General features: G+C 37.6%; 3 protein-coding genes across 3 annotated transcripts in view; 1 reads left to right on the top strand and 2 right to left on the bottom strand.

Moving 5' to 3' along the window:
* The window catches only part of LOC134855155 (peptidyl-prolyl cis-trans isomerase A-like), a 442,729-nt gene that overhangs the window by 141,194 nt on the left and 275,566 nt on the right, over positions 1 to 25,969 (bottom strand). The window lies entirely within an intron of this gene.
* Positions 1 to 25,969, bottom strand: part of LOC134855153 (arginine-hydroxylase NDUFAF5, mitochondrial-like) — a 117,467-nt gene that overhangs the window by 73,032 nt on the left and 18,466 nt on the right. The window lies entirely within an intron of this gene.
* Positions 23,057 to 25,969, top strand: part of LOC134855150 (uncharacterized) — a 120,238-nt gene continuing 117,325 nt past the window's right edge. Inside the window, exon 1 of the mRNA XM_063871564.1 lies at positions 23,057 to 23,432. Within this exon, the coding sequence (XP_063727634.1) occupies positions 23,301 to 23,432 (132 nt within the window). The 5' untranslated portion in view covers positions 23,057 to 23,300. The remainder of the gene's footprint in view (positions 23,433 to 25,969) is intronic.

Below are 25,969 nucleotides of genomic sequence, written 5' to 3'. Positions count from 1 at the left end.
TTTTCTCTCTTCACTATTGATTGAGCTTAAGCCATGCAAAAACACAGTGCAGCGCCTTAATTTTTCTCGCCGATTGAAAAATGGGAAAAAACTTCACTCGTGAGTACACAAAGAGAACTCCGAGAACGGAACGGATAACAGAACCTTGAACTTATTTCATTGCCGATCGGAAAAATTAGGAGGTGCGAGAAAACAAGACATCCGGCGAAATTGGGGATTGCTCAGATAAGGTCATAATTGATCCTTTTTCTAGTAAATAAAGAACACTAAGACCTTTTTTGACGTTAGTTCGTAGTAATTTCTGTCATTTTAAACCTTCCGGGCGGCAAAAGTTATATTTTTAACACCAAGATTGGCAGCGCAGCTTCTCAAACTAGGGGTTTTTAACGGCATCCAGAAAGGAAGTCCGGATCGCGGAAGTTTTTCAGGAAAGATTACACCAAACTTCCAGTATCAAAAAATGGCGTGATTGATGCTCCTGGTTTTCCTACGCGATTGAAGATATGCGATGTGACCAAAAAACATCAAAAGTTATATAAATAACCAAACAACAATAATTATTTTTTTAACAAAAAAACTATAAAACACAAAATCAAAAAAACAAAACCAAATTTGAAGAGAACGCTAGATAAAACGAGACGGTATCCTATTGTTTTTTCATTGTTGCACTTAATAGTCGGGGATTGACAGAAACTGCTCTGGAGTGGCCTCTTAAAAAGTTGCGAAGTCGTGAGCTAAGCACCTTGAATGGTGGTTTAGCTTGTAATTGAACTAAGTTTACTGTAATTTTTTTTCTAAAAAATGATTTGGTATCAACTGAACAAATAAAAATTAATTTGCAATTTCTGACTTGTTTTAGATTTCAATTATCGCTATGAAAAAAATTATTTAAACTTCTGAGTTAACGTGATAAAAGTAATCGTTCGAAAAACTTTGAGTAAAAAATTTTCAACTTTCTCCATTGGTATGAGAACAGCTTTCAAAGTCCTCAACAAATTGAATTTAACGAGTATGTTTTACTAAACAGTAGGAAAAAAATAATTTTCGTCAAAAACTGAATTTTTTTTGTCAAGTATTCTGCACTAATCTAGTAAAACGAAGGTTTACTGGGTGCAAAAACGCAGTTTGAAAGCCTCTTCAAAAAATAAATCAAGCTTTGGTACCCCAACAACAGAGTTTCGATAAACTTTTTGTCGATAATTTTTATTACAGAAATAAGAACGATAATACATTTTTAGAAACTTTTAGTGAAAACGGCAGGCTTTCTCACTCTGAAGAAAAAATCGGCCAAAAACTTTCTGATTATCAGAGAGAGCTATTATAGTCAAGCTATGTTGGGTATTGAAGAGTTCGGCTGGTAAAACTTTAGACTTAAAATCAGATCACATACGTGTTCTTATTTTCTGCAGAGATAGCACACTTTAATTCCATAGTTAGTTTTTCTTTTTAATCTGTTAATTTGAGACACGAGTAGATTTTGAAACAAAACGCTGAGCTAAAAGATAGATAAATGTGACAAAACTAATGATCTAAAAAGCATAACTTTTGTTTCTAATGGTACCATTTGTCGCACAAAGTATTTGGACTTAATTGGCAACAACCATTTTGCTTAAATATTTGTTCAATTCAGCTGAAAATATGAAATCTTTGTCCACTAACACATCAAGAGACCTGGCATTTTACTTTGCCTAGTTTGTTTCTTTCCTAAAAACAATTGTTTTTTGACTATTTGTCCCCAAAGACATTTAGTTATATTTTATCAAAAATAAAAACAAATTTGTTTTCATTCAAACAATCATGTATTTTTTTAGCGTTTCTCTTATTGATGTCTTAGGTCCGCAACTTGTTTGGGCCAGCAACAAAGGTGAACTATTCATGTCGCAAATAAAATGAGTTAGCTATTGAAAACAAACGGATTAATCCTCTGCAACTTAAATTAAAAACCTTTTACAAAAACTACATTTGGACAATTTAGTCGAGCACAATATTCCCATTTACACTAGAATGGTTCTGATATTGCAAACTTTCCAAGCAATCACAGATGGGCGTTGATTCAAACTATCGTAAGCACCCCTCAGGGATTCGACCCACTGCCCATATATAAAGTTCCTTCTTTTGGTACTTTGTTCGGACTTCCAATTTTGGCTGACCGACGCTGAAATTTTTCTAAAAACGCATTTGGCGCCAATTTATACTAACTTTGAGTGAAAGCGTGCGCAAAAAAACGCATCCAACCTTCTCAAACAAATGCCAAAACTTTCTTCTAAAAATGCCAATTTTTTCTGTTTTTTCGTAAATTTTCTAAAAAGGCCAAGAAACGTGTTTGTGGCCTGTTTTTACAAAAACCACAAAGAACGCGGAAAAACAATCTATTTTGACTACAAAAAAACGACAAGTAGTTTGTTTTTTTTTAAATCCACCTACACGCCCTCAAAATAATTCTGGATCCGCTTCTGGTGAAGAAACTCATGACCAGCCAATAAACTGTCCCAAACTTGAGTATAATCTTATACCAAAAAAAAATTATGATTGTGCCATTCTATTGAAATGAGTTTCGTTTGTATCCAAAAAAATTGTACAATACGTGAAAATAAGCAATTATGGACTTGATTCTCAGTTTTTGTTATTAACTGAAAAGTGAGATTTAAGAAGAAGTTCAGAATTAATTTTTTTTTCGAATTGGACGTACAAGGCACGTAGCAACCTGATGCTTCAGGACAACTGAAACCCCAAAAATCAGAGCGATAATTTTTGTTGCCGTTAAACAGACGAAGAAAATAGCAAACCGCTGAAAACTACGGTTGATGGCAAATAAAAACGAGCCCTCCGGAGAGTAAAAATTGTACTGTTACAATTGTTACCGGGCCTATTTCACACATCTTGAAAGCCGAGAACAAGAAAAACAACCCTTACTGCTTATAAAAGAGCTTCTTCAGCGAAGTTAGAGAAACCGACAAGGTCCGGAGTTCGACTCCGGAACTGATCTTTTTAAACACTTTTAGCTCTCTTGACAGTTCCTGATATCCATTTAATAATATCAAAAAACTTTTTCAGGATATGAGGACCTGGAAGTGGAAGGCAAGGGTCGATCCATCTTTCATGGATAGGACGGATTTTCTCGAACGAACCAAAACGACAGTAAAATAGTAATAGTGTTGTAATCCCGTTTTTAGGAGTGACCTCGTGGTATGAGTCCCTCGTGGACGAGACCCTGCAATGAGCTGACTAATTCAATTTTCATTAAGCTACTTTGCATGGTTTGGCCGATAGCTTTTAAATACTATCAAGTTTGGTGACCCATTGTTAAGGAAGAACAATTTGCGTTGGCTCTGGTAGAGACGGTTAAAAGTAAGTACGGCCCTAGCCAATCGTTATAGGGTTTAACATTACTATCAGTCGTTATGTACTTTCTGGGCGAATGTTGCAATTGAACACAAGAGTGAATAGATCAAGGATGCTAAACGATGGAATTGGAAGATCAAGCAGGCGACTAAATCTCCAATAAAATAGGATGAAAACTTGAATCAAAAGGTCACAAAAAATACGGCGGAAAGAGCGAGAATCGAAGATCTCTAGTTTGGAACAAAAATGGGTGAACAATTTTCGAAGGACGTAACGTTGTTCAGAAAACTATTTTGCTAGCCAAAATTCTGACTCTGGATAATATCGCCTCAATTATTCCATTTGGCACGAACTTAACTAATAAATACCGAAAACTGAAAAAAAAACAGGAAAGTTTTTCAATAACTGGTGAAATATTCGGGAAAGTATGAGAGATATATTTTATAATTACTTTGAATTCTAAGAGAGAAAATGATAAAAAGAGATTGAGCGAGAAAGAGAGAGTGCAGTGACGATCAGACACGAGAAATAATCATGTTCCAAAGATTTGTTACTCTTTTTTACTCTTGAGTTGGCCTTAATTAGAGAAATTTTTCACGGTACGCCACTGTGTATAGTTCTGTACCTTCTAGGTTTGTTTGCATGGTTACATTAGATAAATTTAATAATTTATATAAAAAGGGTTTTTTTTCCTCTTAAATTCTTTTTTCTTTTTACTTCAATGTACTATTTTTCAAACTCTTTTGTTGTTTCTTTTTCGTGTTGTCTGGTCAAAGTAGGGCTCACCAAAAGAGTTAGAGTTAGTTAACGATGTCTAAAACTTGTTTTAGAACATGACAATTAAGTAATTGCTTAATTCTGATGAGGTTAATTTCTTAACAATATTTTACCTGAAAATTGTAAACGAAAAGTATAGTTGACCTCCATGCTCCAGTGCTCAGTTTTCCGTTGTGTTTTGATGGAAGTCACGATGTCGAAATGTAGGGAAACTGCCTAATTTTCCATCAATACATAAACTCTCAAATCTAGTTTTCGAAGGTAAACATCTTGAGATAGTCCGGACCCATTTGCGAATGTAGCAAATATTAAAAATTTAAATATGTTCAGGGTAAGGAAAACAACGCGGTTAACATGGTTGGAAAAGCTGCTGGTTGATAAATTTTGGACTAAACAATCAAGAAAGTGGGATGACTAGCAAAGTTTTTGCAATGATTAGTTAAATTAAAATAAGGACTTGTTGAGAGTACAAAAAGATAAATGAAACCAATGAAAATCATTCTTTTTGGAAGACTCTGGACAGTTTATAGACTGGTTGTACCTTTTTACCATGAGGAGTCTGGAGTGTCACCAATCTGAGTGTTCTATCGCTGGCTGTGTGAACCTCAAAAACTTAAGCGATAGGCCAAAGAACCCGTGGTAAAAAATGTTCTAAAACCCAAACAATTTCATCGATTGCCAAGTTGTCGGAGGCCGTGTTCCACTTGGTCCCAGTTTGCCTTTCTGGATGATACTCACTTAGGAAATGATTCACAAACTATTGAATGAGAAGCGTCACTTTTTCTACGATTTGGGTAGAGTGACTGATTTCTGCTGAAATATGCCAGGAGTGTGTGTGTGTGTGTGTTGTGATGATCAGGGGGAGATTATAGTCTCCCTATCCGCCGGAGGAAGTGGATAATTCAGTCGGGGTTGTCTTGGAGGGCCGAGACCGACAGGTTGCCTTCATTTCTGGCACCTGACTAGCATATGTTCGGCACTCTCAAGTTCGTTTGCGTCGCAGTGTGGGCAAATATCCGAATTTTCCCGCCCGAAGCGGTATGCGACCTGTTGGAGCCAGGGTGCTCTGTTCAGACTCAGCTGGTGTAGCGTGATTTCTTCTTAACAGGTTCTGTTTTCGTCTTGTGGGAGTCTCTTGCCTTTTGTTGCTCTGGCGTGAAAGCTTTCTTGGTCCATATTGTCATAGTAAAATTGGTCTTCGATGTCGATGGTGTCGTCTCTGATCTTGTGTCTCACGCATTGTCCTGGGCGAGCCTTGTCTAGTCTCTTCTTGCTGACCGATCTCCAGTCGGGTCTGAAAGTAGTTTCTCCTCTCGATTTCAGTCGGGGTCTGGAGACAGGCGTGAGTAGGGGCTTCAAGTGGTGGCCTTCTGGCAGGCACTCGATCTTCGACAGCAGGTTGGCTCCTCCTGTTTCGGCGATGGTACGAATTCTCGGTAGACCTGCTTCAGTTCTCGTCTGTAAGGCTGGTGAACCTGCTGGGGCGCCCACTTTAATTCTCGCCGCTGCGTAGTTCGCTGATTAAATGCTCGCTGCGCTTGGATCGCTCACAAAAGGAAAGAAAACTCCAACGCCGTATGTGCCGCTCGGTCTGACGTACCCGTTGTAAAGTTGGCGGAGGTCCTTGGCCGTCAAGCCCCAGTCTTTTCCACTGAGAGAGGAGAGGATCTTCGTTCTGTTCTGCATCTTCTTCTTGGCTTGCTTCGTGTGTTCTGTGAAATTCAGCTGGGGGTCGAGGGTGGTACCCAGCGACACGGGGTTCTTGCTGTAGTTGACTTGCTTGTCGTAGATCTTCAGGAGAGGTTGAGACTTCCCCGCAGTCTCGCGCGGGTCCAGAGAGATAACCAGTGCTTCAGTCTTGCCAGCGTCAAGGTTGATCTCCATGTAGTGTTCTTCGGCCCATTTTCCTATGCACTCCAGGGCAGGTTGCATTTTCGCGGCCGCCACCTCTGGGCTCTGGTCCTGGGTCACGGCTGTCAGGTCGTCGGCAAAGATGTCAACTGTCGTCTCGTGGGGCAGCAGCTTGGGTCATCGGGGGGAGAGAGGCAGTGGCAAGGCAGTGGGAGGTTCAGGCTTGCGGGACTCCTTGTTGAAAGACCTTGTAGGAGCTGGTGCTTTCGTTCCACCTGACGGCTGATCTTCTATCCATAAGCCAGGCTCTGATCCAGCGATGGATCATGGGAGGACACCCGTACATAGCCAGGTCTCTCAGGAGGCCCGTCCGCCAGACGCGGTTGAAGGCGGCGCGGAAGTCAATGCCAACTACAAGCAATCTCTTTCTGTGTTGTAGCCCATCAAACGCTCTCTGGGTGACGCTAGCGATGACGTCCAAGGTGCTCCTCTTCGGTTGGAAACCGGACTGCTGCTCAGGGATGACATTGTTACCCCATGCCAATTTCTTCAATTTCTTCGTGATCATCGTCATAATGACTTTGGAGGTCACTGAGAGCAAGTAGACGGGTATGTAGCTCTTCACCTGGTTGGGAGGCTTATTCTTCTTCAAGATCGACACGATGATGGCTCTTCTCCAGTTCGCTGGCACTCTTCCTTCTCTCCAACTTCTGTTCAGGATGTCGAGAAGGCGTTCTCTACCTGCCGCGGGAAGGTGCTTGAGGGTCATCGGGTGGATCTCGTCTGATCCGGGGGCGTTCTTCTTCAGGTTGCTCGTGACACTAATCAGCTCGTCCATGGTGAAATCTTCTTCATCGATATGACCGTAACTGCTCTGCGGACCTTGTCGTAGGCGTCCTTCTCGTGGACTCTCTCCACTTTCAGACGGCTAACCCTGGCGTACGCTTTCACAGTCGGCTCGGCTTTCTCGCGGTCGGTGGCCCTCTCTTTTCCGTCTTCGATGATCGGAATACCGGTCAAGTTGCTTCTGCTCCTGCCGTCCATCGCCTTCATCGTGTTCCGCGCTTTCGTGGAAGGGATGGACGGTGTCAGCTCCGAAGCGAAGGTCTTCCATGACTCTCCTTTCTCGGTGATGATTGTCTTCTCCAGGTCGAGGCGAGCCTGCTGGTAGATGCTGATGGCTTCCTCCGTCCTGCTCGTCCTCAGTTTTCTCAGTTCCTGGTTGCGCTCTCTCTTCGCCGCTGCACACTTCCCGTTCCACCACGGCTTCGAGGCCTTCCCGGAGGAGGAGGGATTAGACTTCTTGGCGGCTTGAAGAATAATCTCAGTGAACTGCTTGCAGTCTTTGTCAAGGGACTGCTCGGGCCTCTCTATGCTGCACAGCTGGTTCCAAGTCTGCTTGTAGACATCCCAGTCTGTCTTCTTGTAGTTCAGTCTCTTCGACGGACGTCTCTCTTGGGTCTTCTGATCCGTCGAAATCAGTAGCGGCAGGTGATCAGAGCCTATAGAGTCAAGGACCTTCCAGTTGACGAGGTGAGCCCTGCTGGTCTTCAGGAGGGTGACGTCAGGCGACGAGGCGGCTCCTCTTCTATAGTTGGTGCTTTGTTCAGGGTCGTGAAGTGTCTGTCGGTGAGCCACTCATCCAGCTCATCTCCGATGGTGTCCGTAGTCAGCAGGTCGTCCCAGAAACCGTGGCAGTTGGCGTCGGAGCAGATCACAGTGCTCTCGGTGTCGGGTCTAGCATTCGAGGTAAAGGCTGGCGTCTCTATTGTCGCGCGCGGGGGGCCTGTAGATGTTCCAGATGTCCAATTCGCCTTTCTGGAACTGAACTCGGACGCCGAGTGTCTCCAAGGCCGCTCGATGCGGTGTCGTCAAGGAACCGAGAACCTTCTTGACTGTCACCGTGTTGTGGATCTGTCGCCCTGGGGGAGCTTACTCGCCTGTGTTCTGTGGACCTTTCTTTCGTCTGTGATGGCCGTGTAGTTGGGCACTTTCGGAACTTCTGTTTTCTTCTTCAGTTTGGTTTCTTGCAGCACCACTACCTCGGGTTTCAGCTCATCCAGGATCTTGTTAAGGACTGTGTTCTTGCCGCGCCAGCCATCAATGTTGACTTGCAGGATAGAAGTTGCCTTGCCCTGGGGAGGAGGCTGCTGAAGAGGTTTACGCTGAGCCACGCTGCGTGCTGTCCTCCTTGCAGTGTTGCGTTTATTGTCTTGAGGGGGTCTCTGCAGCCACAGTGCTATCGCCAAGTAGACCAGCTCTTGATTTCGGCGCACGTCATCTTCAAGCATCTTCTATGATGCCACAACCGACAGTGTCCACATCTCCGGCAGTCGTACTGGGCTCTCTTGTTGCAAAGTGGGCAGGTGTCGGGGCCTGGGTTCTTCTCAATATCGCCCGCTTGAGTTATAAGGTGTCGCAGATCAGCGGCGTACTCTGGACACCATGGCAAAAACACCATTCCTCCGGTGGGTACACTTGGGCTGTGGAATTTGGAGGGATTGCTCCCCACATCTGCCGCCGAGGTCTTGTGACCGGAAGGCATCCACAATGGCAGACTATGCCAGGAGTACTTCAATTCATGAAGTACTCCTGGCAGAGTCTGCCATGGTACTCCTGGCATAGTCTGCATAGTATGCCAGGAGTACTTCAATTCATGGCTTACAGACAAGGAAAAGATTCGGATTGAGTGGGTCAGTTATTTCCGCAGGAAATTTAGTTAAATGACGCAAGTTCATGCTGGCTTCGATTTCGCAAGTGTTCAGCGTGTTATCGAATCGATATTTATATAGAGAGACATTTTGAAAATTTCAGTCGCTCCCAATTGCCACCAAAATTAAGCGCGGCTGGCGGGTTGAAAAAACATTCTATATCTATGTCCATGAGAGATAGTTTGTCTTTGATCTCAGAACTTTGAGCTAAGTCGCTTACTGAGCTCTTCAGAACTTTGTTTGCACTGACAAATGAAGATTCGTTGTCCGATATGATTTTTTCGGATTTCCCGCCGACAAAATGAAACGTCCTATGCAATGAATTGTGCTATCAGTAGACAAATCAGGTGATATTTCTAACTGCACCGCGCGTACAACCAAAGAGGTGAAGAGAAGTGTATATCTCGATTATTGATTGTTGTTATCGTAAATCGAAATAAGTCCTATAAAGTCCAGTCCAGTAAGGTAAAACAGAAAATTATTTGCGGTCGGTAGTCGATATTTCTGCCATGTGGGGTGCTGAAACATCTTGCAACATTGTACGACAAGATAGGCAGTTTCGTATGCTCTGTCTTTTAGTAAGACGGCAACGAAGAAACCAGTAGTTTTCCATAAGAATACTACGAGTTTGTTCATTTACACAATGATGCTCACTATGTGGGGGTTTTTTACGAGCAACTTGACGATGTGATTTGTTCCATTCGGAAAGATGGGATATCTAGAGCTAACCAAGATTGGTGCTTTGGACAAACGACCTCGAGCGCAAACACAGTCGTAATGGTCAATTTAAGGGCACAAATTTTGAAGTCTACTCGATGGTCGAAGTCTACACAAAGTTCAAAGGAACTTGACTGTTCTTCTTTAAATCAGCGTATTCTACAGAGAAGTCAGATTTTTGTCCGAATATTTTCAAGTAAGTGTAGTCATTTATATGAATAGACAAATTTAGATGAGAAGGTTTTCTCACTCTACAGAAAAAAATTGCCAAAAGATTTCTGATCATCCCAGAGAGCCATTATAGTCAAGCTATTTGGATTTAGAACAGTTCGGCTGGTAAAACTTTAGACTTGAAAAGTAGATCACGTACATGTTCATATTTTCTGCAGAGATAGCACACTTTAATTCCATTGTTAGGTTTTCTGTTTAATCTGTTAATTTGATACATGAGTAGAATTAGAAACATGATGCTGAGCTAAAAAATGGATAAATTTGACAAAACTAATGATCTAAAAAGAATAACTATTTATTCTAATGGTAACATAAGTCGCACACAGTATTTTGACCTAATTGGCAACAACCATTTTGCTTAAATATTTGCTCATTTCAGCTGAAAATATGAAAAATGTGTCCACTAACACACCAAGATACAGGGCTTTTTCCTTTGAGTTTATTTTTTCCTAAAAAGAATTGTTTGTTGACTATTTTCTCCCCAAAGACAGTTAGTTATATTTTATCAAAAACAAAAACAAGTATGTTTTCATTCAAACAATAATGTAATTTTTTTTAGCGTTTCTCTCATTAATGTCTTCGGTCTGCAACTTGTTTGGGCCTGCAACAAAGGTGAACTGTTCATTACGCAAAAAAAATGATTATTCGGATTATTCCTCTGCAACTTAAATCAAAAACCTTTTACAAAAACTACATTTGGACAATTTAGTTGAGCAAAATGTTCCCATTTACACTAGAATGGTTCTGATATTGCAAACTTTCAGAGCAATCACAGATGGGCTTTGATGCAAACTATCCTAAGCACCACTCAGGGATTCGACCCACTGCTCACATAAAAAGTCCCTTCTTTTGGTACTTTATTCGGACTTCCAATTTTGGCTGACAGGCGCTGAAATTTTTCTTAAAACGCATTTAGTTTTTAATTTAGAAGTAATTTTTTTTAAAATCCATCTACACGCCCTCAAAATAATCCTCGATCCGCTTCTGGCGAAGAAACTCATGACCAGCCAATAAACTGTCCCAAAATTGAGTATAATCTTATACCAAAAAAAATTATATTTGAAAACGCAGTGGCTCCTAAAAACATGATTGTGCCATTCTATTGGAATGATTTTCGTTTGTATCCGAAAAAATTGTACAATACGTGAAACTAAGCAATAATGGTCTTGATTCTCAATTTACGTTATTAACTGAGAAGTGAGATTTAAGAAGAAGTTCAGAAATAATTGTTTTTCGAATTGGACGTACATGACACGTAGCAATCTGATGCTTCAGGACAACTGGATCCTCAAAAATCAGAGCGATTATTTTTGTTGCCGTTAAACAGACGAAGAAAATAGCAAACCGCTGAAAACTACGGTTGATGGAAAATAAAAACAAAGCCCTCCGGAGAGTAAAAAGTGTACTGTTACAATTGTTACCGGGCCTATTTCACACATCTCGAAAGCCGAGAACAAGAAAAACAACCCTTACTGCTTATAAAAGAGCTTCTTCAGCGAAGTTAGAGAAACCGACAAGGTCCGGAGTTCGACTCCGGAACTGTTCTTTTAAAACACTTTTAGCTCTCTTGACAGTTCTTGATATCCATTTAATAACATCAGAATAATTTTTCAGGATATGAGAACCTGGGAGTGGAAGGCAAGGGTCGATCCATCTCTCATGGATGGGACGGATTTTCTCGAACGAACCAAAACGACAGTAAAATAGTAATAGTGTTGTAATCCCGTTTTTAGGAGTGACCTCGTGGTATGAGTCCCTCGTGGACGAGACCCTGCAATGAGCTGACTAATTCAATTTTCATTAAGCTACTTTGCATGGTTTGGCCGATAGCTTTTAAATACTATCAAGTTTGGTGACCCATTGTTAAGGAAGAACAATTTGCGTTGGCTCTGGTGAGACGGTTAAAAGTAAGTACGGCCCTAGCCAATCGTTATAGGGTTTAACATTACTATCAGTCGTTATGTACTTTTGGGGTGATTGTTGCAATTGAACACAAGAGTGAATAGATCAAGGCTGCTAAACGATTGAAATGGAAGATCAAACAGGCGACTGAAACTCCAATACAATAGGATGAAAACTTGAATCAAAAGGTCACACAAAATACGGCGGAAAGAGCGCGAATCGATGATCTCTAGTTTGGAACAAAAATGGGTGAACAATTTTTGAAGGACGTAACGTTGTTCAGAAAACTATTTTGCTAGCCAAAATTCTGACTCCGGATAATATCGCCTCAATTATTCCATTTGACATGAACTTAACTAATAAATACCGAAAAATAATCACCTTGACCTCTAAGAGAGAAAATGATAAAAAGACATTGAGCGAGAAAGGAGAGCGCAGTGACAATCAGACACGAGAAATAATCATGTTCCAAAGATTTGTTACTCTTTTTTACTCTTGAGTTGGCCATAATTAGAGAAATTTTTCACGGTACGCCACTGCGTATAGTTCTGTTACTTCTAGGTCTATTTGCATGGTTACATTAGATAATTTTAATAATTTAAATAAAACGGATTTTATTTCCTCTTATATCCTTTTTTCTTTTTACTTCAATGTACTATTTTTCAAATTCTTTTATTGTTTCTTTTCGTGTTGTCTGGTCAAAGTAGGGCTCACCAAAAAAATGGAAAAGAGTTAGAGTTAGTTATGGATGCCTAAAACTTGTTTCAAAATATGGCATTTAAGTAATTGCTTAACTCTGATGAGGTTAATTTCTTATCATGATTTTAACTGAAAATTGTAAGCGAAAAGTATAGTTGATCTCCATGCTCCAGTATTCAGTTTTCCATTGTGTTTTGATGGAAGTCACATTGTCAAAATGTAGGCAAGCTGCGTAGTTTTCCATCAATATATAAACTCTCAAATCTAGTTCTCGAAGGTAAGCGTCTTGACATAGTCCGGACCCATTTGCGAACGTAGCAAATAAGGAAAAGTTAAATGTGTTCAAGGTAAAGAAAACAACGCGGTAAAGATGGTTGGAAAAGCTGCTGAGTGATAAAACTTGGACTAAACAATCAAGGCAGTGAAATGACTAGCAAAGTTTTTGCAATGATTGGTTAAAGAAAATAAGGACTTGTTGAGAGTACAAAAAGGTGAATAAAGCCAATGAAAATCATTCTTTGGGGAAGAATCTGGAGGGTTTATAGACTGGTCAAACCTTTTTACCATCAGGAGTCTGGAGTGTCACCGATCTGACTGTTCTGTCGCTGGATGGGTGAACCTCAAAAACTTTAGCGATAGCCCATACAAGATAACCCATACAAGATCATCGACTGCCAAGTTGTCGGAGACCATGTTCCACTTAGTCCCAGTTTGCCTTTCTGGACGATACTCTCTAAAAAAATGATTCAAAAACTGTTGAGCGAGAAGCGTCACGTTTTTCTACGATTTGGGTAGGGTGACTGACTTCTGCAGAAATATACCAGGAGTACAATAATTGAAGGCCTACAGACAAGGAAGTGATTCGGATTGAGCGGCAATGTGTCAGTTATGTCCGCAGGTCGCAGGTCAGCGGCGTACTCTGGACACCATGGCAAAAACACCATTCCTCTGCTGGGTACACTTGGGCTGTGGAAATTGGAGGGATTGCTCCCCACATCTGCCGTCGAGGTCTTGTGACCGGAAGGCATCCACAATGGCAGACTATGCCAGGAGTACTTCAATTCATGAAGTACTCCTGGCATAGTCTGCCATGGTACTCCTGGCATAGTCTGCATAGCCTACAGTTCATGGCCTACAGACAAGGAAAAGATTCGGATTGAGCGGGTCAGTTATTTCCGCAGGAAATTTAGTTAAATGACGCAAGTTCATGCTGGCTTCGATTTCGAAAGTGTTCAGCGTGTTATCGAATCGATATTTAAATAGAGAGACATTTTTAAAATTTTAGTCGCTCCCAGCTGCCACCAAAATTAAGCGCGGCTGGCGGGTTGAAAAAACATTCTATATCTAAAGCGATTCTATTCCTTAAGCGATAGTTTGTCTTTGATCTCAGAACTTTGAGCTAAGTCGATTACTGAGCTCTTCAGAACTTTGTTTGCACTGACAAAAGAAGATTCGTTGTCCGAAATGAATTTTTCGGTTTTCCCGCCAACAAATGAAACGTCTTATGCAATGAATTGCGCTATCAGTAGTTAAATCAGGTGATACTTCTAACTGCACCGCGCGTACAACCAAAGAGGTGAAGAGAAGTGTATATCTCGATTATTGATTGTTGTTATCGTAAATCGAAATAAGTCCTATAAAGTCCAGTCCAGTAAGGTAAAACAGAAAATTATTTGCGGTCCGTAGTCGATATTTCTGCCATTTGGGGTGCTGAAACTTCCTGCAACATTGTACAACAAGATAGGCAGTTTCATATGCTCTGTCTTTTAGTTAGACGGCAACGAAGAAACCAGTAGTTTTTCATGAGAATACTACGCGTTTGTTCATTTACACAAAGACTGCTCACTATATGGGCGTTTTTTACGAGCAATTTGACGATGTGGTTTGATCCATTCGGAAAGATGGGCTATCTAGAGCTAACCAAGATTGGTGCTTTGGACAAACGACCTCGAGCGCAAACACAGTCGTAATGGTCAATGTAAGGGCACAAAGTTCGAAGTCTACTTGATGTTCGAAGTCTACAAAAAGTTCGAAGGAACATGACTATTCTTCTTTAAATCGGCGTATTCTACCGAGGAGTCAGATTTTTGTCAGAACATTTTCAAGTAAGTAACAATTTCAAGGTCATTTGCTTGATTGGACAGTTTTAGATCAGAACTTCGGTTCTTAAAATTGTCGACGGCCAAGAAGCAGTAAGCAACTGAGCAAATGAGCCTGTTCCACTTGTTATAATCGAACGGTTTGAGCGTGTGACTTACTTGCACAGTAGAACTACTAGCCGGCATCATATGAACAGTGGTTTGATTTAGTTGAAACAGGTCTTGTTGTGGCTAATGAGATTGTTCCTTTTAAAGAAATTGTGGTTCCTGCAACCAGCGCAAACGAATTGTCATTTGATCAACGGTATAACCACGAGCGCTGTCATCGGCCGGATTCTTTTTTGTTGGAACGTATTTCCAATCTCGAGGGTTGAAGATATCAAAAAATTTAGTTAATCGGTTTGCAACGAAGATTTTGTGTCGATTTTGAGGCGTTCTCAAATCAGTACAGAACAGTAGTGCTGTCTGACCAAAATTTATGATTGCAATTGTTGTGATCTGACTCTTCAATGATGAACTGAGCCATTTGCGCGCCGTAGACAGCTGCTTGCAGCTTCAAGTTAGTTATCCGCATTCGCTTTATTGGTGCGACTCTGGCTTTACCCATCAAAAATTTGACCGACAAGGTGTTATCTTTGTAGGTTTTCCTAGATTTATAGATATTTTTACTATTCCTGTGATTAAGTTTCGAGGCACGTGAAGTGTTTCAAAAGTTTGCATTTAGTTTTTCCATTCAATGAAATCTGCAATTGGCGAGGGTTCGATTATTTTGTCCCATTTGCGGCCTTGGCTACAAACTGACTGAAGTATTTTTCTCAATCGAATGTTTGGAGATGCTACAAAAACAAGAGGGTCAAAGATTGAAAGCACAATTTTCAAAAGAATCCGTTGGTTGGTTTCTTTTTCGGGCTGACACTTTGAAAAAATTTCTTATCAAGTATGTAAGTGTTTGTAATTGGATCCGTTCGAAGTCCAAGAGCACGTTGCTGCTGCGCTTTGCAGTTCTCCGGGTTCATGAGTAGCGCCAAAGCAGTCAATTTTTGCACTAAATGAATGTTTCAGTTCCACTTTGAATATCAGACTTTATCAGATAAGCTTCATCTGGCTTAGATGCCGATATATACAAATCGTCCATATTTTTCAATATTTCTTTCAATATTTTTTTCTGACATGAGGTATTTATCAGTGTCAATTGCGCAATGACGATGTTTTCCCTGAAACGGAGTATTATACCAGTAAGGTTGATCAAAAGATCAGGCCCGGTGACAAAGTTTGAATTCAAGGACTGGCCAAGAAAAACACTAGACGCATTAGATACGCGGCGAACTTTGCCCGGTTTGTTTTCATTTGTCACCGGATGATGAGGTAGATAGATACCATAGTTTAGTAGCAGTGTCAAGCCTTACTATCCCTCTTATACCTTGAAAGGCGCTTTCAAGTTGAAGTTTCGTAAAACCTTGGCGAACGCTAAAATGAAGCATGATTTAAAACAGACACGTTCTTATATTAAGTTGAAGTTAAAAGTACAGCGTAAAGCTGAAATTTGGGTGAAATTTAAAACAAACACATTTTCAACACAAAGGGTATTTTTTTAAGTCAATCTGAAGTTTGAAATACAAAAAGCCGTAGCTATCGCGAGAAATTGATGAACATACGTTTGTAGTTTAGGGCCAGCAAATTAGGGCCAGAGGTTACCAAATTTACAAGAGCTGTTTCAATTAGAGAGCTAGAAAGGTTTTCAAAAATTGGCCCTTGCTCACCCACGGGTAGCTACAACGAAAGCGGAACCAACCCAAACACTTGGGTCAGTTTAAATTAAAGGCGTTCTTGAAAACGCAAGAACAAAGCCCTAAAAACACGTCGCCGGGAGTCTAGGGAAAACAGACTGAGCTCCAACACAAACTCTTGTCCTAACGTAAGAAACAACAGCCCCCCAACACAAACACCGAGAGTTCTTACCGTAAAAAGAAGAAAGCCGGAAAAAGAACAAGAAAATAAAAACTAATGGAATGGAAAAGGAAAGGGACAAGGAAAATAGTTGCAGAAAAAATTACAATGTTGATTGCAATTTTCAATAAGTACTTTCTGACCTTTAAATGTAAATGTTTTGCTGTAATCATTCTGAAGGTAAGCTTAAAAGGTACTGCTGTTTCTATATCACAGGATTTAACCGAAAAACATAATTTTGGAGATGAAATTTTTTTGAAAAGATTTTCAAAAAAAGATTTCGGTAAACTTTCATAAATTTAAATGTGGAAAGAAATCAAAATTTTTGAAAGCTTTCATGCACTGGAGTGGAGGGCAGAAAAACAATGTGAAATTTTTTAAGCAAAATAATTGTTCAACTAATTTGAACAAAAAGAACCGTCAGTCGAGATGACTCCTTCTTCCAGGTCGATTCCTTAGGAGCCAAACTAAAACTTCTTTGAATATTTGCATGGTTAACTTAGTTTCAAAAATTTACAAAGCGAATTTTATTTCGTCTTCAACCCTTCTTTCTTTGTACTTGAATTTATTATTTTTCAAACACTTTTGGTCTCCTTTTTTGTGTTTTCTGGTCAATGTAGAGCTCACCGAAAACGAAGGAAAAGAAATAGAATTAAATCTCAAGGTCTAAAACCTCTTTTCAAACTTGACATTTAAGTAAATTCTTAATTCTGATGAGGTTATTTTCTTAACAATCTTTTACCCTAAAGTTGTAAATAAAAGTATCGTTGACCTTCATGCTCCAGTGCTCAGTTTTGCGTTGTGTTTTGATGGAAGTCACATTGTCAAAATGTGGGCAAACCGCGTAAATTTCCATCAACATATAAACTGTTAAATCTAGTTCTCGAATGTAAAGGTCTTCCATTTTAAAAGTAAACTTAAATTCAAGGTAACATTAATCATGGCTGTTTCATAGTCCGGGCCCATTTGCGAGTGTAGCAATTAATCAAAAGTTAATTTGGTCGTGGTAATGAAAAAAAAACGTGGTAAACATGGTTGGAAAAGCTGCTGATCGATAAAATTTGACCTAGCAATCAAGGAAGACGAATCACTAGTAAAGTCTTTGCAAAAATTGGTAAAAGAATATAAGGACTTGTTGAGAGTACAGAAAGGTAAATGAAGCCAATGAAAATCATTCTTTGGGGAAGAATCTGGACAGTTTTTGTACTAGTCGTACCTTTTTACCATGAGAAGTCTGGAGTGTCACCGATCTGACTGTTCTGTCGCTGGCTGGGTGAACCTCGAGAACTTAAGCGAGAAGCCAAACACCCAGTAGTGTATAATCTTCTAAATCCTAGACAAGATCATCGACTGCCAAACTCCAAGGTAGCTAGGTCAAAAAATGTGTGATCCAACAGAAGTGTACTAAAATGAAACTATAAGTGTTTTAGTTTTTTAACCTTGCGGGTATCTGACAAGATGTAGTTCTTTTTGGCTTCATTCATTATTTCTATATCGAGATATGCTGCAATAACACCCCAGTGTAGAAGATAACCTGCCGGACTATCACTCGATGCAATTTTTGGTTTTTATTGACCTCTGAAAGAGACTGTGATTTACGTACATACTTTTAACAACGGTGAATTGGAAAATGAAGCATCTAAAACTTTTTATTTGTGAAGCCTGTGTTGCTAAGCTTTTGTAGTCAATAACCATCTGCAATTTTTGCATGTCATTCAAAAAAAATTGTTTATTATCAGATTTCGAAGTTTTTTTAGTTTGAATGATGAACTTTGAAATGAGAGAAATAATGGGATTTATGTTGGAAAAATTAAAGACTTTTTTGGGGTAGTTCTTTTGGTAAATTTCGTTTCGGGTTAGTTTTTTTCCTATATTTGCAATTATTTACGCAAATATAACGGCAAAACAAAATTGATGATTTCAGCTGCCTTTTTAATATAAGTTTCATTTACAATTTCGAGAAGCAGTTTTTTTGAGAAAGTTCAAAAATATTGGTGCGCTATAACACTTTGATAAGTATTTGGTGAAAATTTATATTCTTTTGACGAACACAATAAAGTTTAATTAAAAGTTTTTTGAGAATCTTTGAAGTTTTTTTGTACATTTTCTCTAACCGATGACAGTTCAACTGGTCTTCAACTTTTTAATCGAAACATTCTGGGTCGAAACATTCTGGTCACAGTAACTGGCTATCTTTGTTTGTTTTTTAAATTAGTGTGGTCGGGACATCTGTTCTACTGATAAATTAAGCAACTTATGTTTTTTTTCGACCGGCTTTTATTCGATTGCGCTCTCAGACACCAAAATCACAAATAATTGTCAAATGGGTTACAACACGGCCGATTCTTCACCAACCAAACGACAAAAAAAAACAGACAAAATGGAAAGTGAAAAAAAAATACTTTTGCAAAATTAACTCCTTCTAAGTTTGCAACTTTCTGTGCTACTAGCAGAGCTTCGGGGTACTTTTGTTTATTCCATCTGTTTCGTTTTCCATTCAAGGCTTTAGGCTTTTCGATAAAAGCAAAAGACTGAAAATTTTATTCCTTTTCAGCTGAATAAAAAAACTCTTGTTAGACAAGATTGATAATTTTTATAAGCAACATGTGTTTGATTTAGTTGCCACACAGCCGGGAGAAAAGAAATCACTCTATTTAAATTGTCGCCACCCATAAAAAATCTAATCTCTTATAAAAACGGTTTTTTTTAAAAAAAATAAAAGCAGTAGTGTATATTTGGTAGCGTTCTGAGATGTATTTTGGAGCTCATTGTTTACAACCTGACCAACCATGTCAAGAACAATCAACATCTTAAACCAATTCTGGTTATTAAAAATAAAATACTCTCGTTATTTTATAGATGCATTTGTGACCTTAGCTACCATCTTTTTATTCTAACCGCTTCTGACGGGGAATTATAGAAAAAACGGAACATTTTAACAAACGGCTTCATTTTTTCAGCTTGTTTAGAAAAACCAAATCATTTTAAGAAATCCTTCGCCTCTGATGCTGGAAAAAAAATCTGTCTATAACTGTCAAAATTAATTAACTTACCATATTTCGCTTTCAAACTTTATTAAATTCTGCAAATTAACTTGCAGAGAGCTGGGAAAGCTTACTTATTCTTCTATTAAGTATACACAATGTATTGAAAAAAGAACAGCCGATATACACTATCTGATTGAAAAAAGAAGAATGTCAAATACAGTGACTTGTACCATTTTCTTAATTTTTAAACCATTAAAATAACTTTTTAACCGTTTCAATGATTGACGCATTTTTTTAAATTTCTGGTGCTCACGTTGACTTTTTGATTCTTTATTGATAACTCCAAAAATTAAATACCCTTAGAAGCTTTTGCATGTCGGCTGTTTATTATTTCACAGAAAAAAAGTAACATTTAAATTTGTTCATTGTTAATCAATTTAAAATTGATGTCAACATAATTCAACCATCTGTTGGCATCATAATTGAGTTTTGTGGGAGAAACTATACATATAAGCTTTGTCAAAAAACTATATTGCATCTTCGTTCAATTCCAATTAAACCAATTTACCAACTTTTGTTTCATTATTTCGTTTTCTTCCCTTCAATTTTTATTTCACACTGACGCAAATGAGCAAATGTTTTTTAGTTGCCAATAACTATTAAAATCCTTTGTTTTAGTGGACCAAGGCAATTAATTTTAAGTTTTTAGTTTTTATTGACATTTTGTGACGTTTCGCATACACTTAGCTGTTTCAATTTAAATTTTTTAGAAAAAACTTACAATATCATTCATTTTGTTGTGATGACCGGAACCCGAATTATGTTTATTGAACTCTCCCTAAGCTTACACTTTTCAGCAACGTATTTTTTTCAGGACGTTGCTCTGTACAATATTGCGTGTATAATTGCTAAAATTCTGTTGTTTGTTTTGTAATTAATTATTCATTAATTTTTGAATTCTTTTCAATTAAAACCGAAAAAGCTGATTTTCGTCAATTTTTTTTCATGTTGATATCAATTCATAACATTGACATTGTTTCCAATTTTTTTTTCCTAAAGTCATGCCCTGGTTGCGCCATTTTATAAAAGTGTATAAATGTTACAATAAATTTAAAAAGTCATCGTTGTAAAAAAAATAAACATCAACTATTTTTAGGGTAATCTTTTTAATGAAAATAAATCACTTTTGAACTCCAAAGAAACAAGAGAACATCTTCTATGGGGTCGTATACTAAGGCAAAAATATATAAGGGAAAACGATTAGGCGAAAACTTTAACTATAAAATGTATTTTAGCAGGAATCTCACTGTTGATTTCTCCAACAGCATGATTAAGAAGCAGCAAACCTAAATGTAGATTTAAGGTCGCCGGTGGGCTCGCAGTTTGAAGATTTTGACATTGAAGATATCGACTTTCTGAGTTCAAATATAAAAACATATTTTACTTCTGTTTATTTTTTTGTAAAGTTCTGGGGGTTTGAAAATTGCCATATGTACTGGACTAAATTATGAGCGCTTTGAAGAATTGATTCATGATGCTGAGAGCGTAAGGCGAATTATAAATCGAAATTTCACTCTTTGATATTGTCCAAAATTTGTAGGTTTTCAGTTTTTTTCTTCAAAAAACTATTCGATATAAATTAAGGGGCTGTCGGAACATTCAGGGCTTTGCTTAAAATTGTTTGACGCTGCATGTAAAATGCTGCATGTTAGAAACAAGTTCACATCATTTCCGTAATCCAATTTCTAATTTCAAGCTCGGAGGAACAAAGGAAAAAGTACGTATGACGTTTCACAACTACTGAAACCTATTGAAAGTTCATTTTTTGAAAGATGCACTCTTTATTTTTTAAAATTAATTTAGAAAAAATGGCTATTTCTGTTAACTGCAAAGCAGTGAACTGACTTGGGCAACCTGTAGATAGAAAAAAAACTAGAATAAAATTTTTTTTTTATAATTTGACGAAAAAGTAAAATGAGCAGAGGCAAAAAAAACAGCGGCCAACTTGCTTTGATAAAGTAGCAGGCACTATAAATATGCTAAATGTTTAATTAACAAATAACTTTTTCAATAGTTAAATTTCAATGGAACATGACGCTGCAGTCATTTCTGGAAATTTTCAAGACGCGTTGTGCCACAAATACGTAAAAAGGTGCGAAACTGTGAAAAAAAGACCATCAACAAATTTTTAATTTTTCTGAAATCTTATGAAAAACTTTCCAACTTGCCATAACAAAAGAAATATCTACTTAAGTTATCAGTTGACACAATTATCGTTTGTTTACCTGAGATAGTGCCCAGTCCTGAAAAAGAAAACATTTCTCCTCTCAAACTTTCGAAATCTTAAGGTTAGCTTAAAGTTATACTTTTTAACAAACTGAAAAAGCTCGGAGTTTCAGGTCCTGCTTGTTATTTACTTTGAAGTTTTTTATTAGACAAATTTTGAAAAACGGAAAAAAAATTTGAAAAGTTTGAAAGAATCATGATTTACCCCACTCCCTCTTCCACGATGTTTGACTCATATGTTTTCATACTAAATGAAATAAAAACTAGACAAAAAAGGGATTAAACGTTTATTTTCAAAACCAAAGTAAAAAGTTTCAAAAGCAGACTTCAGGGTCGGATCTAGGATTTTCTCGAGGGGGGGGGGGGGGGGTCGATGGAAAATTTTGAAAAAATAGGCTAAAAATAGGGCGGAGAAAATTTTGAAAAAATAGGCCAAAAAAAGCGTTTTTAGGCACTTCTTAGAAAATGTTGACCAAAAAGTTGCGTTTTTTGGTGCGCGCTCCCTCTTCAAAATGAGTATAGATTGGCGCCGCCGAAGGCGCCTTTAGACAATTTTAAGGGTCCATCTCCAAAAATGGATATCGGAAAATAGTACAAAGGAGAGACCCTTTGGGTCGGCAGGGGGTCGAATCCCTGAGGGAGGGAGGAAGCGTTAATAAATCTTTCAAAATAACTGTTTCGCTGTCGTTAAAATGTTGGTTTGTAAATCGCTGCTTCACATAATTGATAGTTGAACATAATTGATATATATTTTTTTCCTCAGTTTTTTACCAAAATTTATCGGCTGAGAACTTTCATATTGCTATTTGTGCCGGAAAAAAAGGAATCAATTAAAAAAAAAACGAATACAATATTCTGATAAAAATTATTGCAAAATGATAGCAAATATCTAGTAAATAGTCCAAAAAGCTGAAACAATGAAAATTCAAATTCACATGTAATAATAATGTTCAAACTATTCTGTTTTAAAATTTTACTAAAAATTACACTTACAATTAGGTAATGAACTTATTTATGGATGCTGTTAATAAAAATGATGTTCTTTGAGGAATATGCTTTTTTGAGTTTATGAGTAAAAATGAAATTTTAAATGATTTGTTTTTAAAACCACGATACTGGATACGTTTTTTAAACCAAACTATTTTAATAACTGAATTCCGAATAATGTTTGTAAAAGGTTTTTATTAAAAAAGGTTCATTTTATAAAAGGTTTTCTTTAGAATTTCTTTTTAATGAGGTAATCACAATAGTTTCACAATTCTTCGCCTTGTTTTACAGTAGCTTTTTTGTGATTATCCTTGGAGATACCAAGTAATGATCTAACAACGTGTCAAAATTATTCATCAGATGAAAGCAGCTGAACTGACCTTTGACCATTATATCAAGTCGTGAAATGAGTTTTGACATTTTTGATCACATTGTGGCCAAAAGAAGGTCAATTATTTTTGAACGCTATCGTTGCAATTTTTCCTTGCCTTTTTTTGTTTTTCGCTTGCCTATTGAACACCGCGGGTGATAATCTATCAGATTTTGAACCCGGCAGAAAGAATTTGTTATGATAACTAGAACAAAAATATTTCGCCGCAGGTTATAAATAGAAGAAAGCCTTCTTTGAAGGAATTTAGCCCATACTATATCTAAAGAAATCCAACCTTTGAGAAATCGCACCCAAAAAGCCAAAGAGGATTAAACATTATCTGTTCAACATACATACTAAAAAACATCAAAAATAAAAAAATATAAATTTATCAATGAGCATCCAGATGGCAAAAATTCCACGAAGTAAAACTTTTTTCGACTCAAGTTCGACGTCCAATGAGTACTCATTTCATGGGTGCGAAAACTGGGTGCCTAGTTATGTTTATCTTCACAATCCAAATCCTGTAAGTTCAAATTTCATTTCAAAATATTGTGAAAGCAAAGTAAAGAACATGCATGCTTAAAAGCTTATCATTGGCAACCAGAATCAGATATCGAAATTATGAGCTTGATATTTTGACCTCAAGCTTAGAAGAGTATGTTTTTGCATGAATGAAAAATGAAATATTAGAACGCATGAATGAAAAAAGAAATCATTTGCATAGTTTCGCGCAATTTTCCGGGCTCTTTCGCAATTTAGCGGCATCTTTTCCTCAAAAAGAGCAAAAACATACTCTTCAACAGTTAGAACATAGTTGAAGATGGCCTCGGGCAAAAGAGCCGCACTCGAGCACTTTGTGCCCTCAGGCCGGGCTTTTTTTCCCCTCGGGCATCTTTCAACCATGTTCTCACTACTACAAAGTCATAATTTTTTTTACGACTTTTGATGACTTTTAAGCTTGATGTGAGAAAATATTTTTTTAAGATTTTGATTTTCTAAATTCCGCAAAAATTGTCATTTAAGAAGCGTAAAATTTGTCAAAATTGGTCCCAACTTTTATTCTCACAGTTCTTTATCAAGCAGCCAAATTTTTAGGTTTATATGGAAGTCTATTTAGGTTTATATAACCAGGAATGACAAAAACGCTAGTCGTACAATTTTATACTAGTGTCCAATTTTCATGCTTTTTTTCGTCAAGAACATTGTATGAAGACTCGACGACTTGCTTTTACTCTATAGATTCACGTTAACCAATAAACTCCCGGGGGACGCTCCCAAAGTGACATTTTTGAGATAAAAATGAGCTGAGCTTTCAAATGCTAGTTCTATTTAAATCTAAATGAAAGACAGTTATCAAAATCTAATCATATCTGAACTCATTTAAAAAAGAAAGTGGTGTTTATGAAATTACTCCTTGAAAATGGATTTATTTTGTGCGAGAAAATTCTGGTGTTCTTTTGTAGTTTTTTTTCATATAGAAAAGTTACAGATTAAGTTACTGTAATACCATTCGATTCAGCAAGCTTACTTTCTAATCACCCTTTGAAATTCTTTTGAGGCGTTTAGAGTTTTCTTCCGCTCAAACCAGCGAACAATTTAGTGATTGTATAGCACTACAGATTCAAGCTCGGTTTTTGGAGCACACAATCCGAACTCCACTGACACATTATATACTTTTTATACTTTAGAAAATATTGCGGCTGGAATTCAGAAACAATCGATGCCTAATAAAAAAACAGATAAATTTTTTGTTGTTCTGGAATCCAGCAACAAATTTTTTATCTGGATAGCGAGTGATAAATTTTTCTTTTTGTTCGAAGAACGTGAGTGATATATAAGCTCAAATTTTCCTTACGGGGAATCGATCCGTGGAGCTCCATGTTCACAGAAGATTTATGTTCACCCTTATACGTACCCGATGTTACCATAGCCGTGAAACCAGTCTGACTAAAAAAGCACCCCAAAATCGTTCTGGTTTTTTCAATGCATTGTTCTTTCTAATTTCATACACAACCCAAACTTTATTAATTGAAACTTGATATTGTGAGTCTAAAAATCATATTTTTTGATATTTCATTTACCAAGAACTATTCGAAACCAATTATTGGGCAGTTGGAACATTCAGGGTTTTTCCCTGATACTATCAGCCTTTTTACCCTTTTGTGGCTGTTAGCTTCAATCAAAACATTTTTTTTCTAAAACTCAAAATTATAGGTTTTGTTTTATATGTGTTTATAATTAAATGCAAGGAAAGGCGCGTGTGTTTATTTTTTTGCGTGAGAGTTTAATTGTGTTTATATGTGTCTGCATGTGAGTTTGACCAAACTATTTAATCTTTTTTAATCTCTGAAATTTCGGAACAGAAAAGCCTGCATCCCAACTTCTGTTGTTAAATCGCATAGAAAACTTGATTTGAAAACTGAAGACTGCAAACATCAGGGTAGAGCCCTGAAAATCCTGAGTGCATTTTAAGTTCTAAAGAGTAGTGTTCATTTTGAAAATTTAATGAATTTGTCATTAACAAAAAATCATATAACTTTTGTAATTTTTGTTTCTTTTTTCTAACACCTCACACGTTATGCATGTACAAAATTAAAAATATATTTTACGCTATCGCAAAGTAATAATTGACCAAATAAAAAGTCTCTATTTAAATTGAAACGCTTACTAAACTGGATTAAATTGCAGCTTACGCGTTATTAGCACAAAATATATGGCGCATTAATTGTCCAAAATGGTCAAATCGTTAATTTTAAACTCCTCAATTTCTACGAAGGATAGTCATAGGTGAATTGTGTTTTTTAGATTAAGGCTCAGAGCAGCGATACGTTTTAGATATTATTAAAAAAATTTCGCCAAAATTTGAAAAACTGGTCTGGAGAAAAAAACCTCCGAACACAAATATTTGCTCACTTTCTTCAAAAACAGCTTTTGGCCAGTTCATTCTAAAATTTTTCTAAAAGCATCTTTGCGCCAATGTATAGCAGTTTTGAGAGAGCGCGCAAAAAACGCCAAATAAGAGCGCGCCAAAAAAATTTTGGTCAAATTTTTTCGAAAAGT

Source organism: Symsagittifera roscoffensis, chromosome 10, assembly GCF_963678635.1.
Source record: "Symsagittifera roscoffensis chromosome 10, txSymRosc1.1, whole genome shotgun sequence".
Classification (NCBI taxonomy): domain Eukaryota; kingdom Metazoa; phylum Xenacoelomorpha; order Acoela; family Convolutidae; genus Symsagittifera; species Symsagittifera roscoffensis.
Note: the sequence above shows the minus strand (reverse complement) of the source record. Positions and strands in the feature narration are given on the sequence as shown.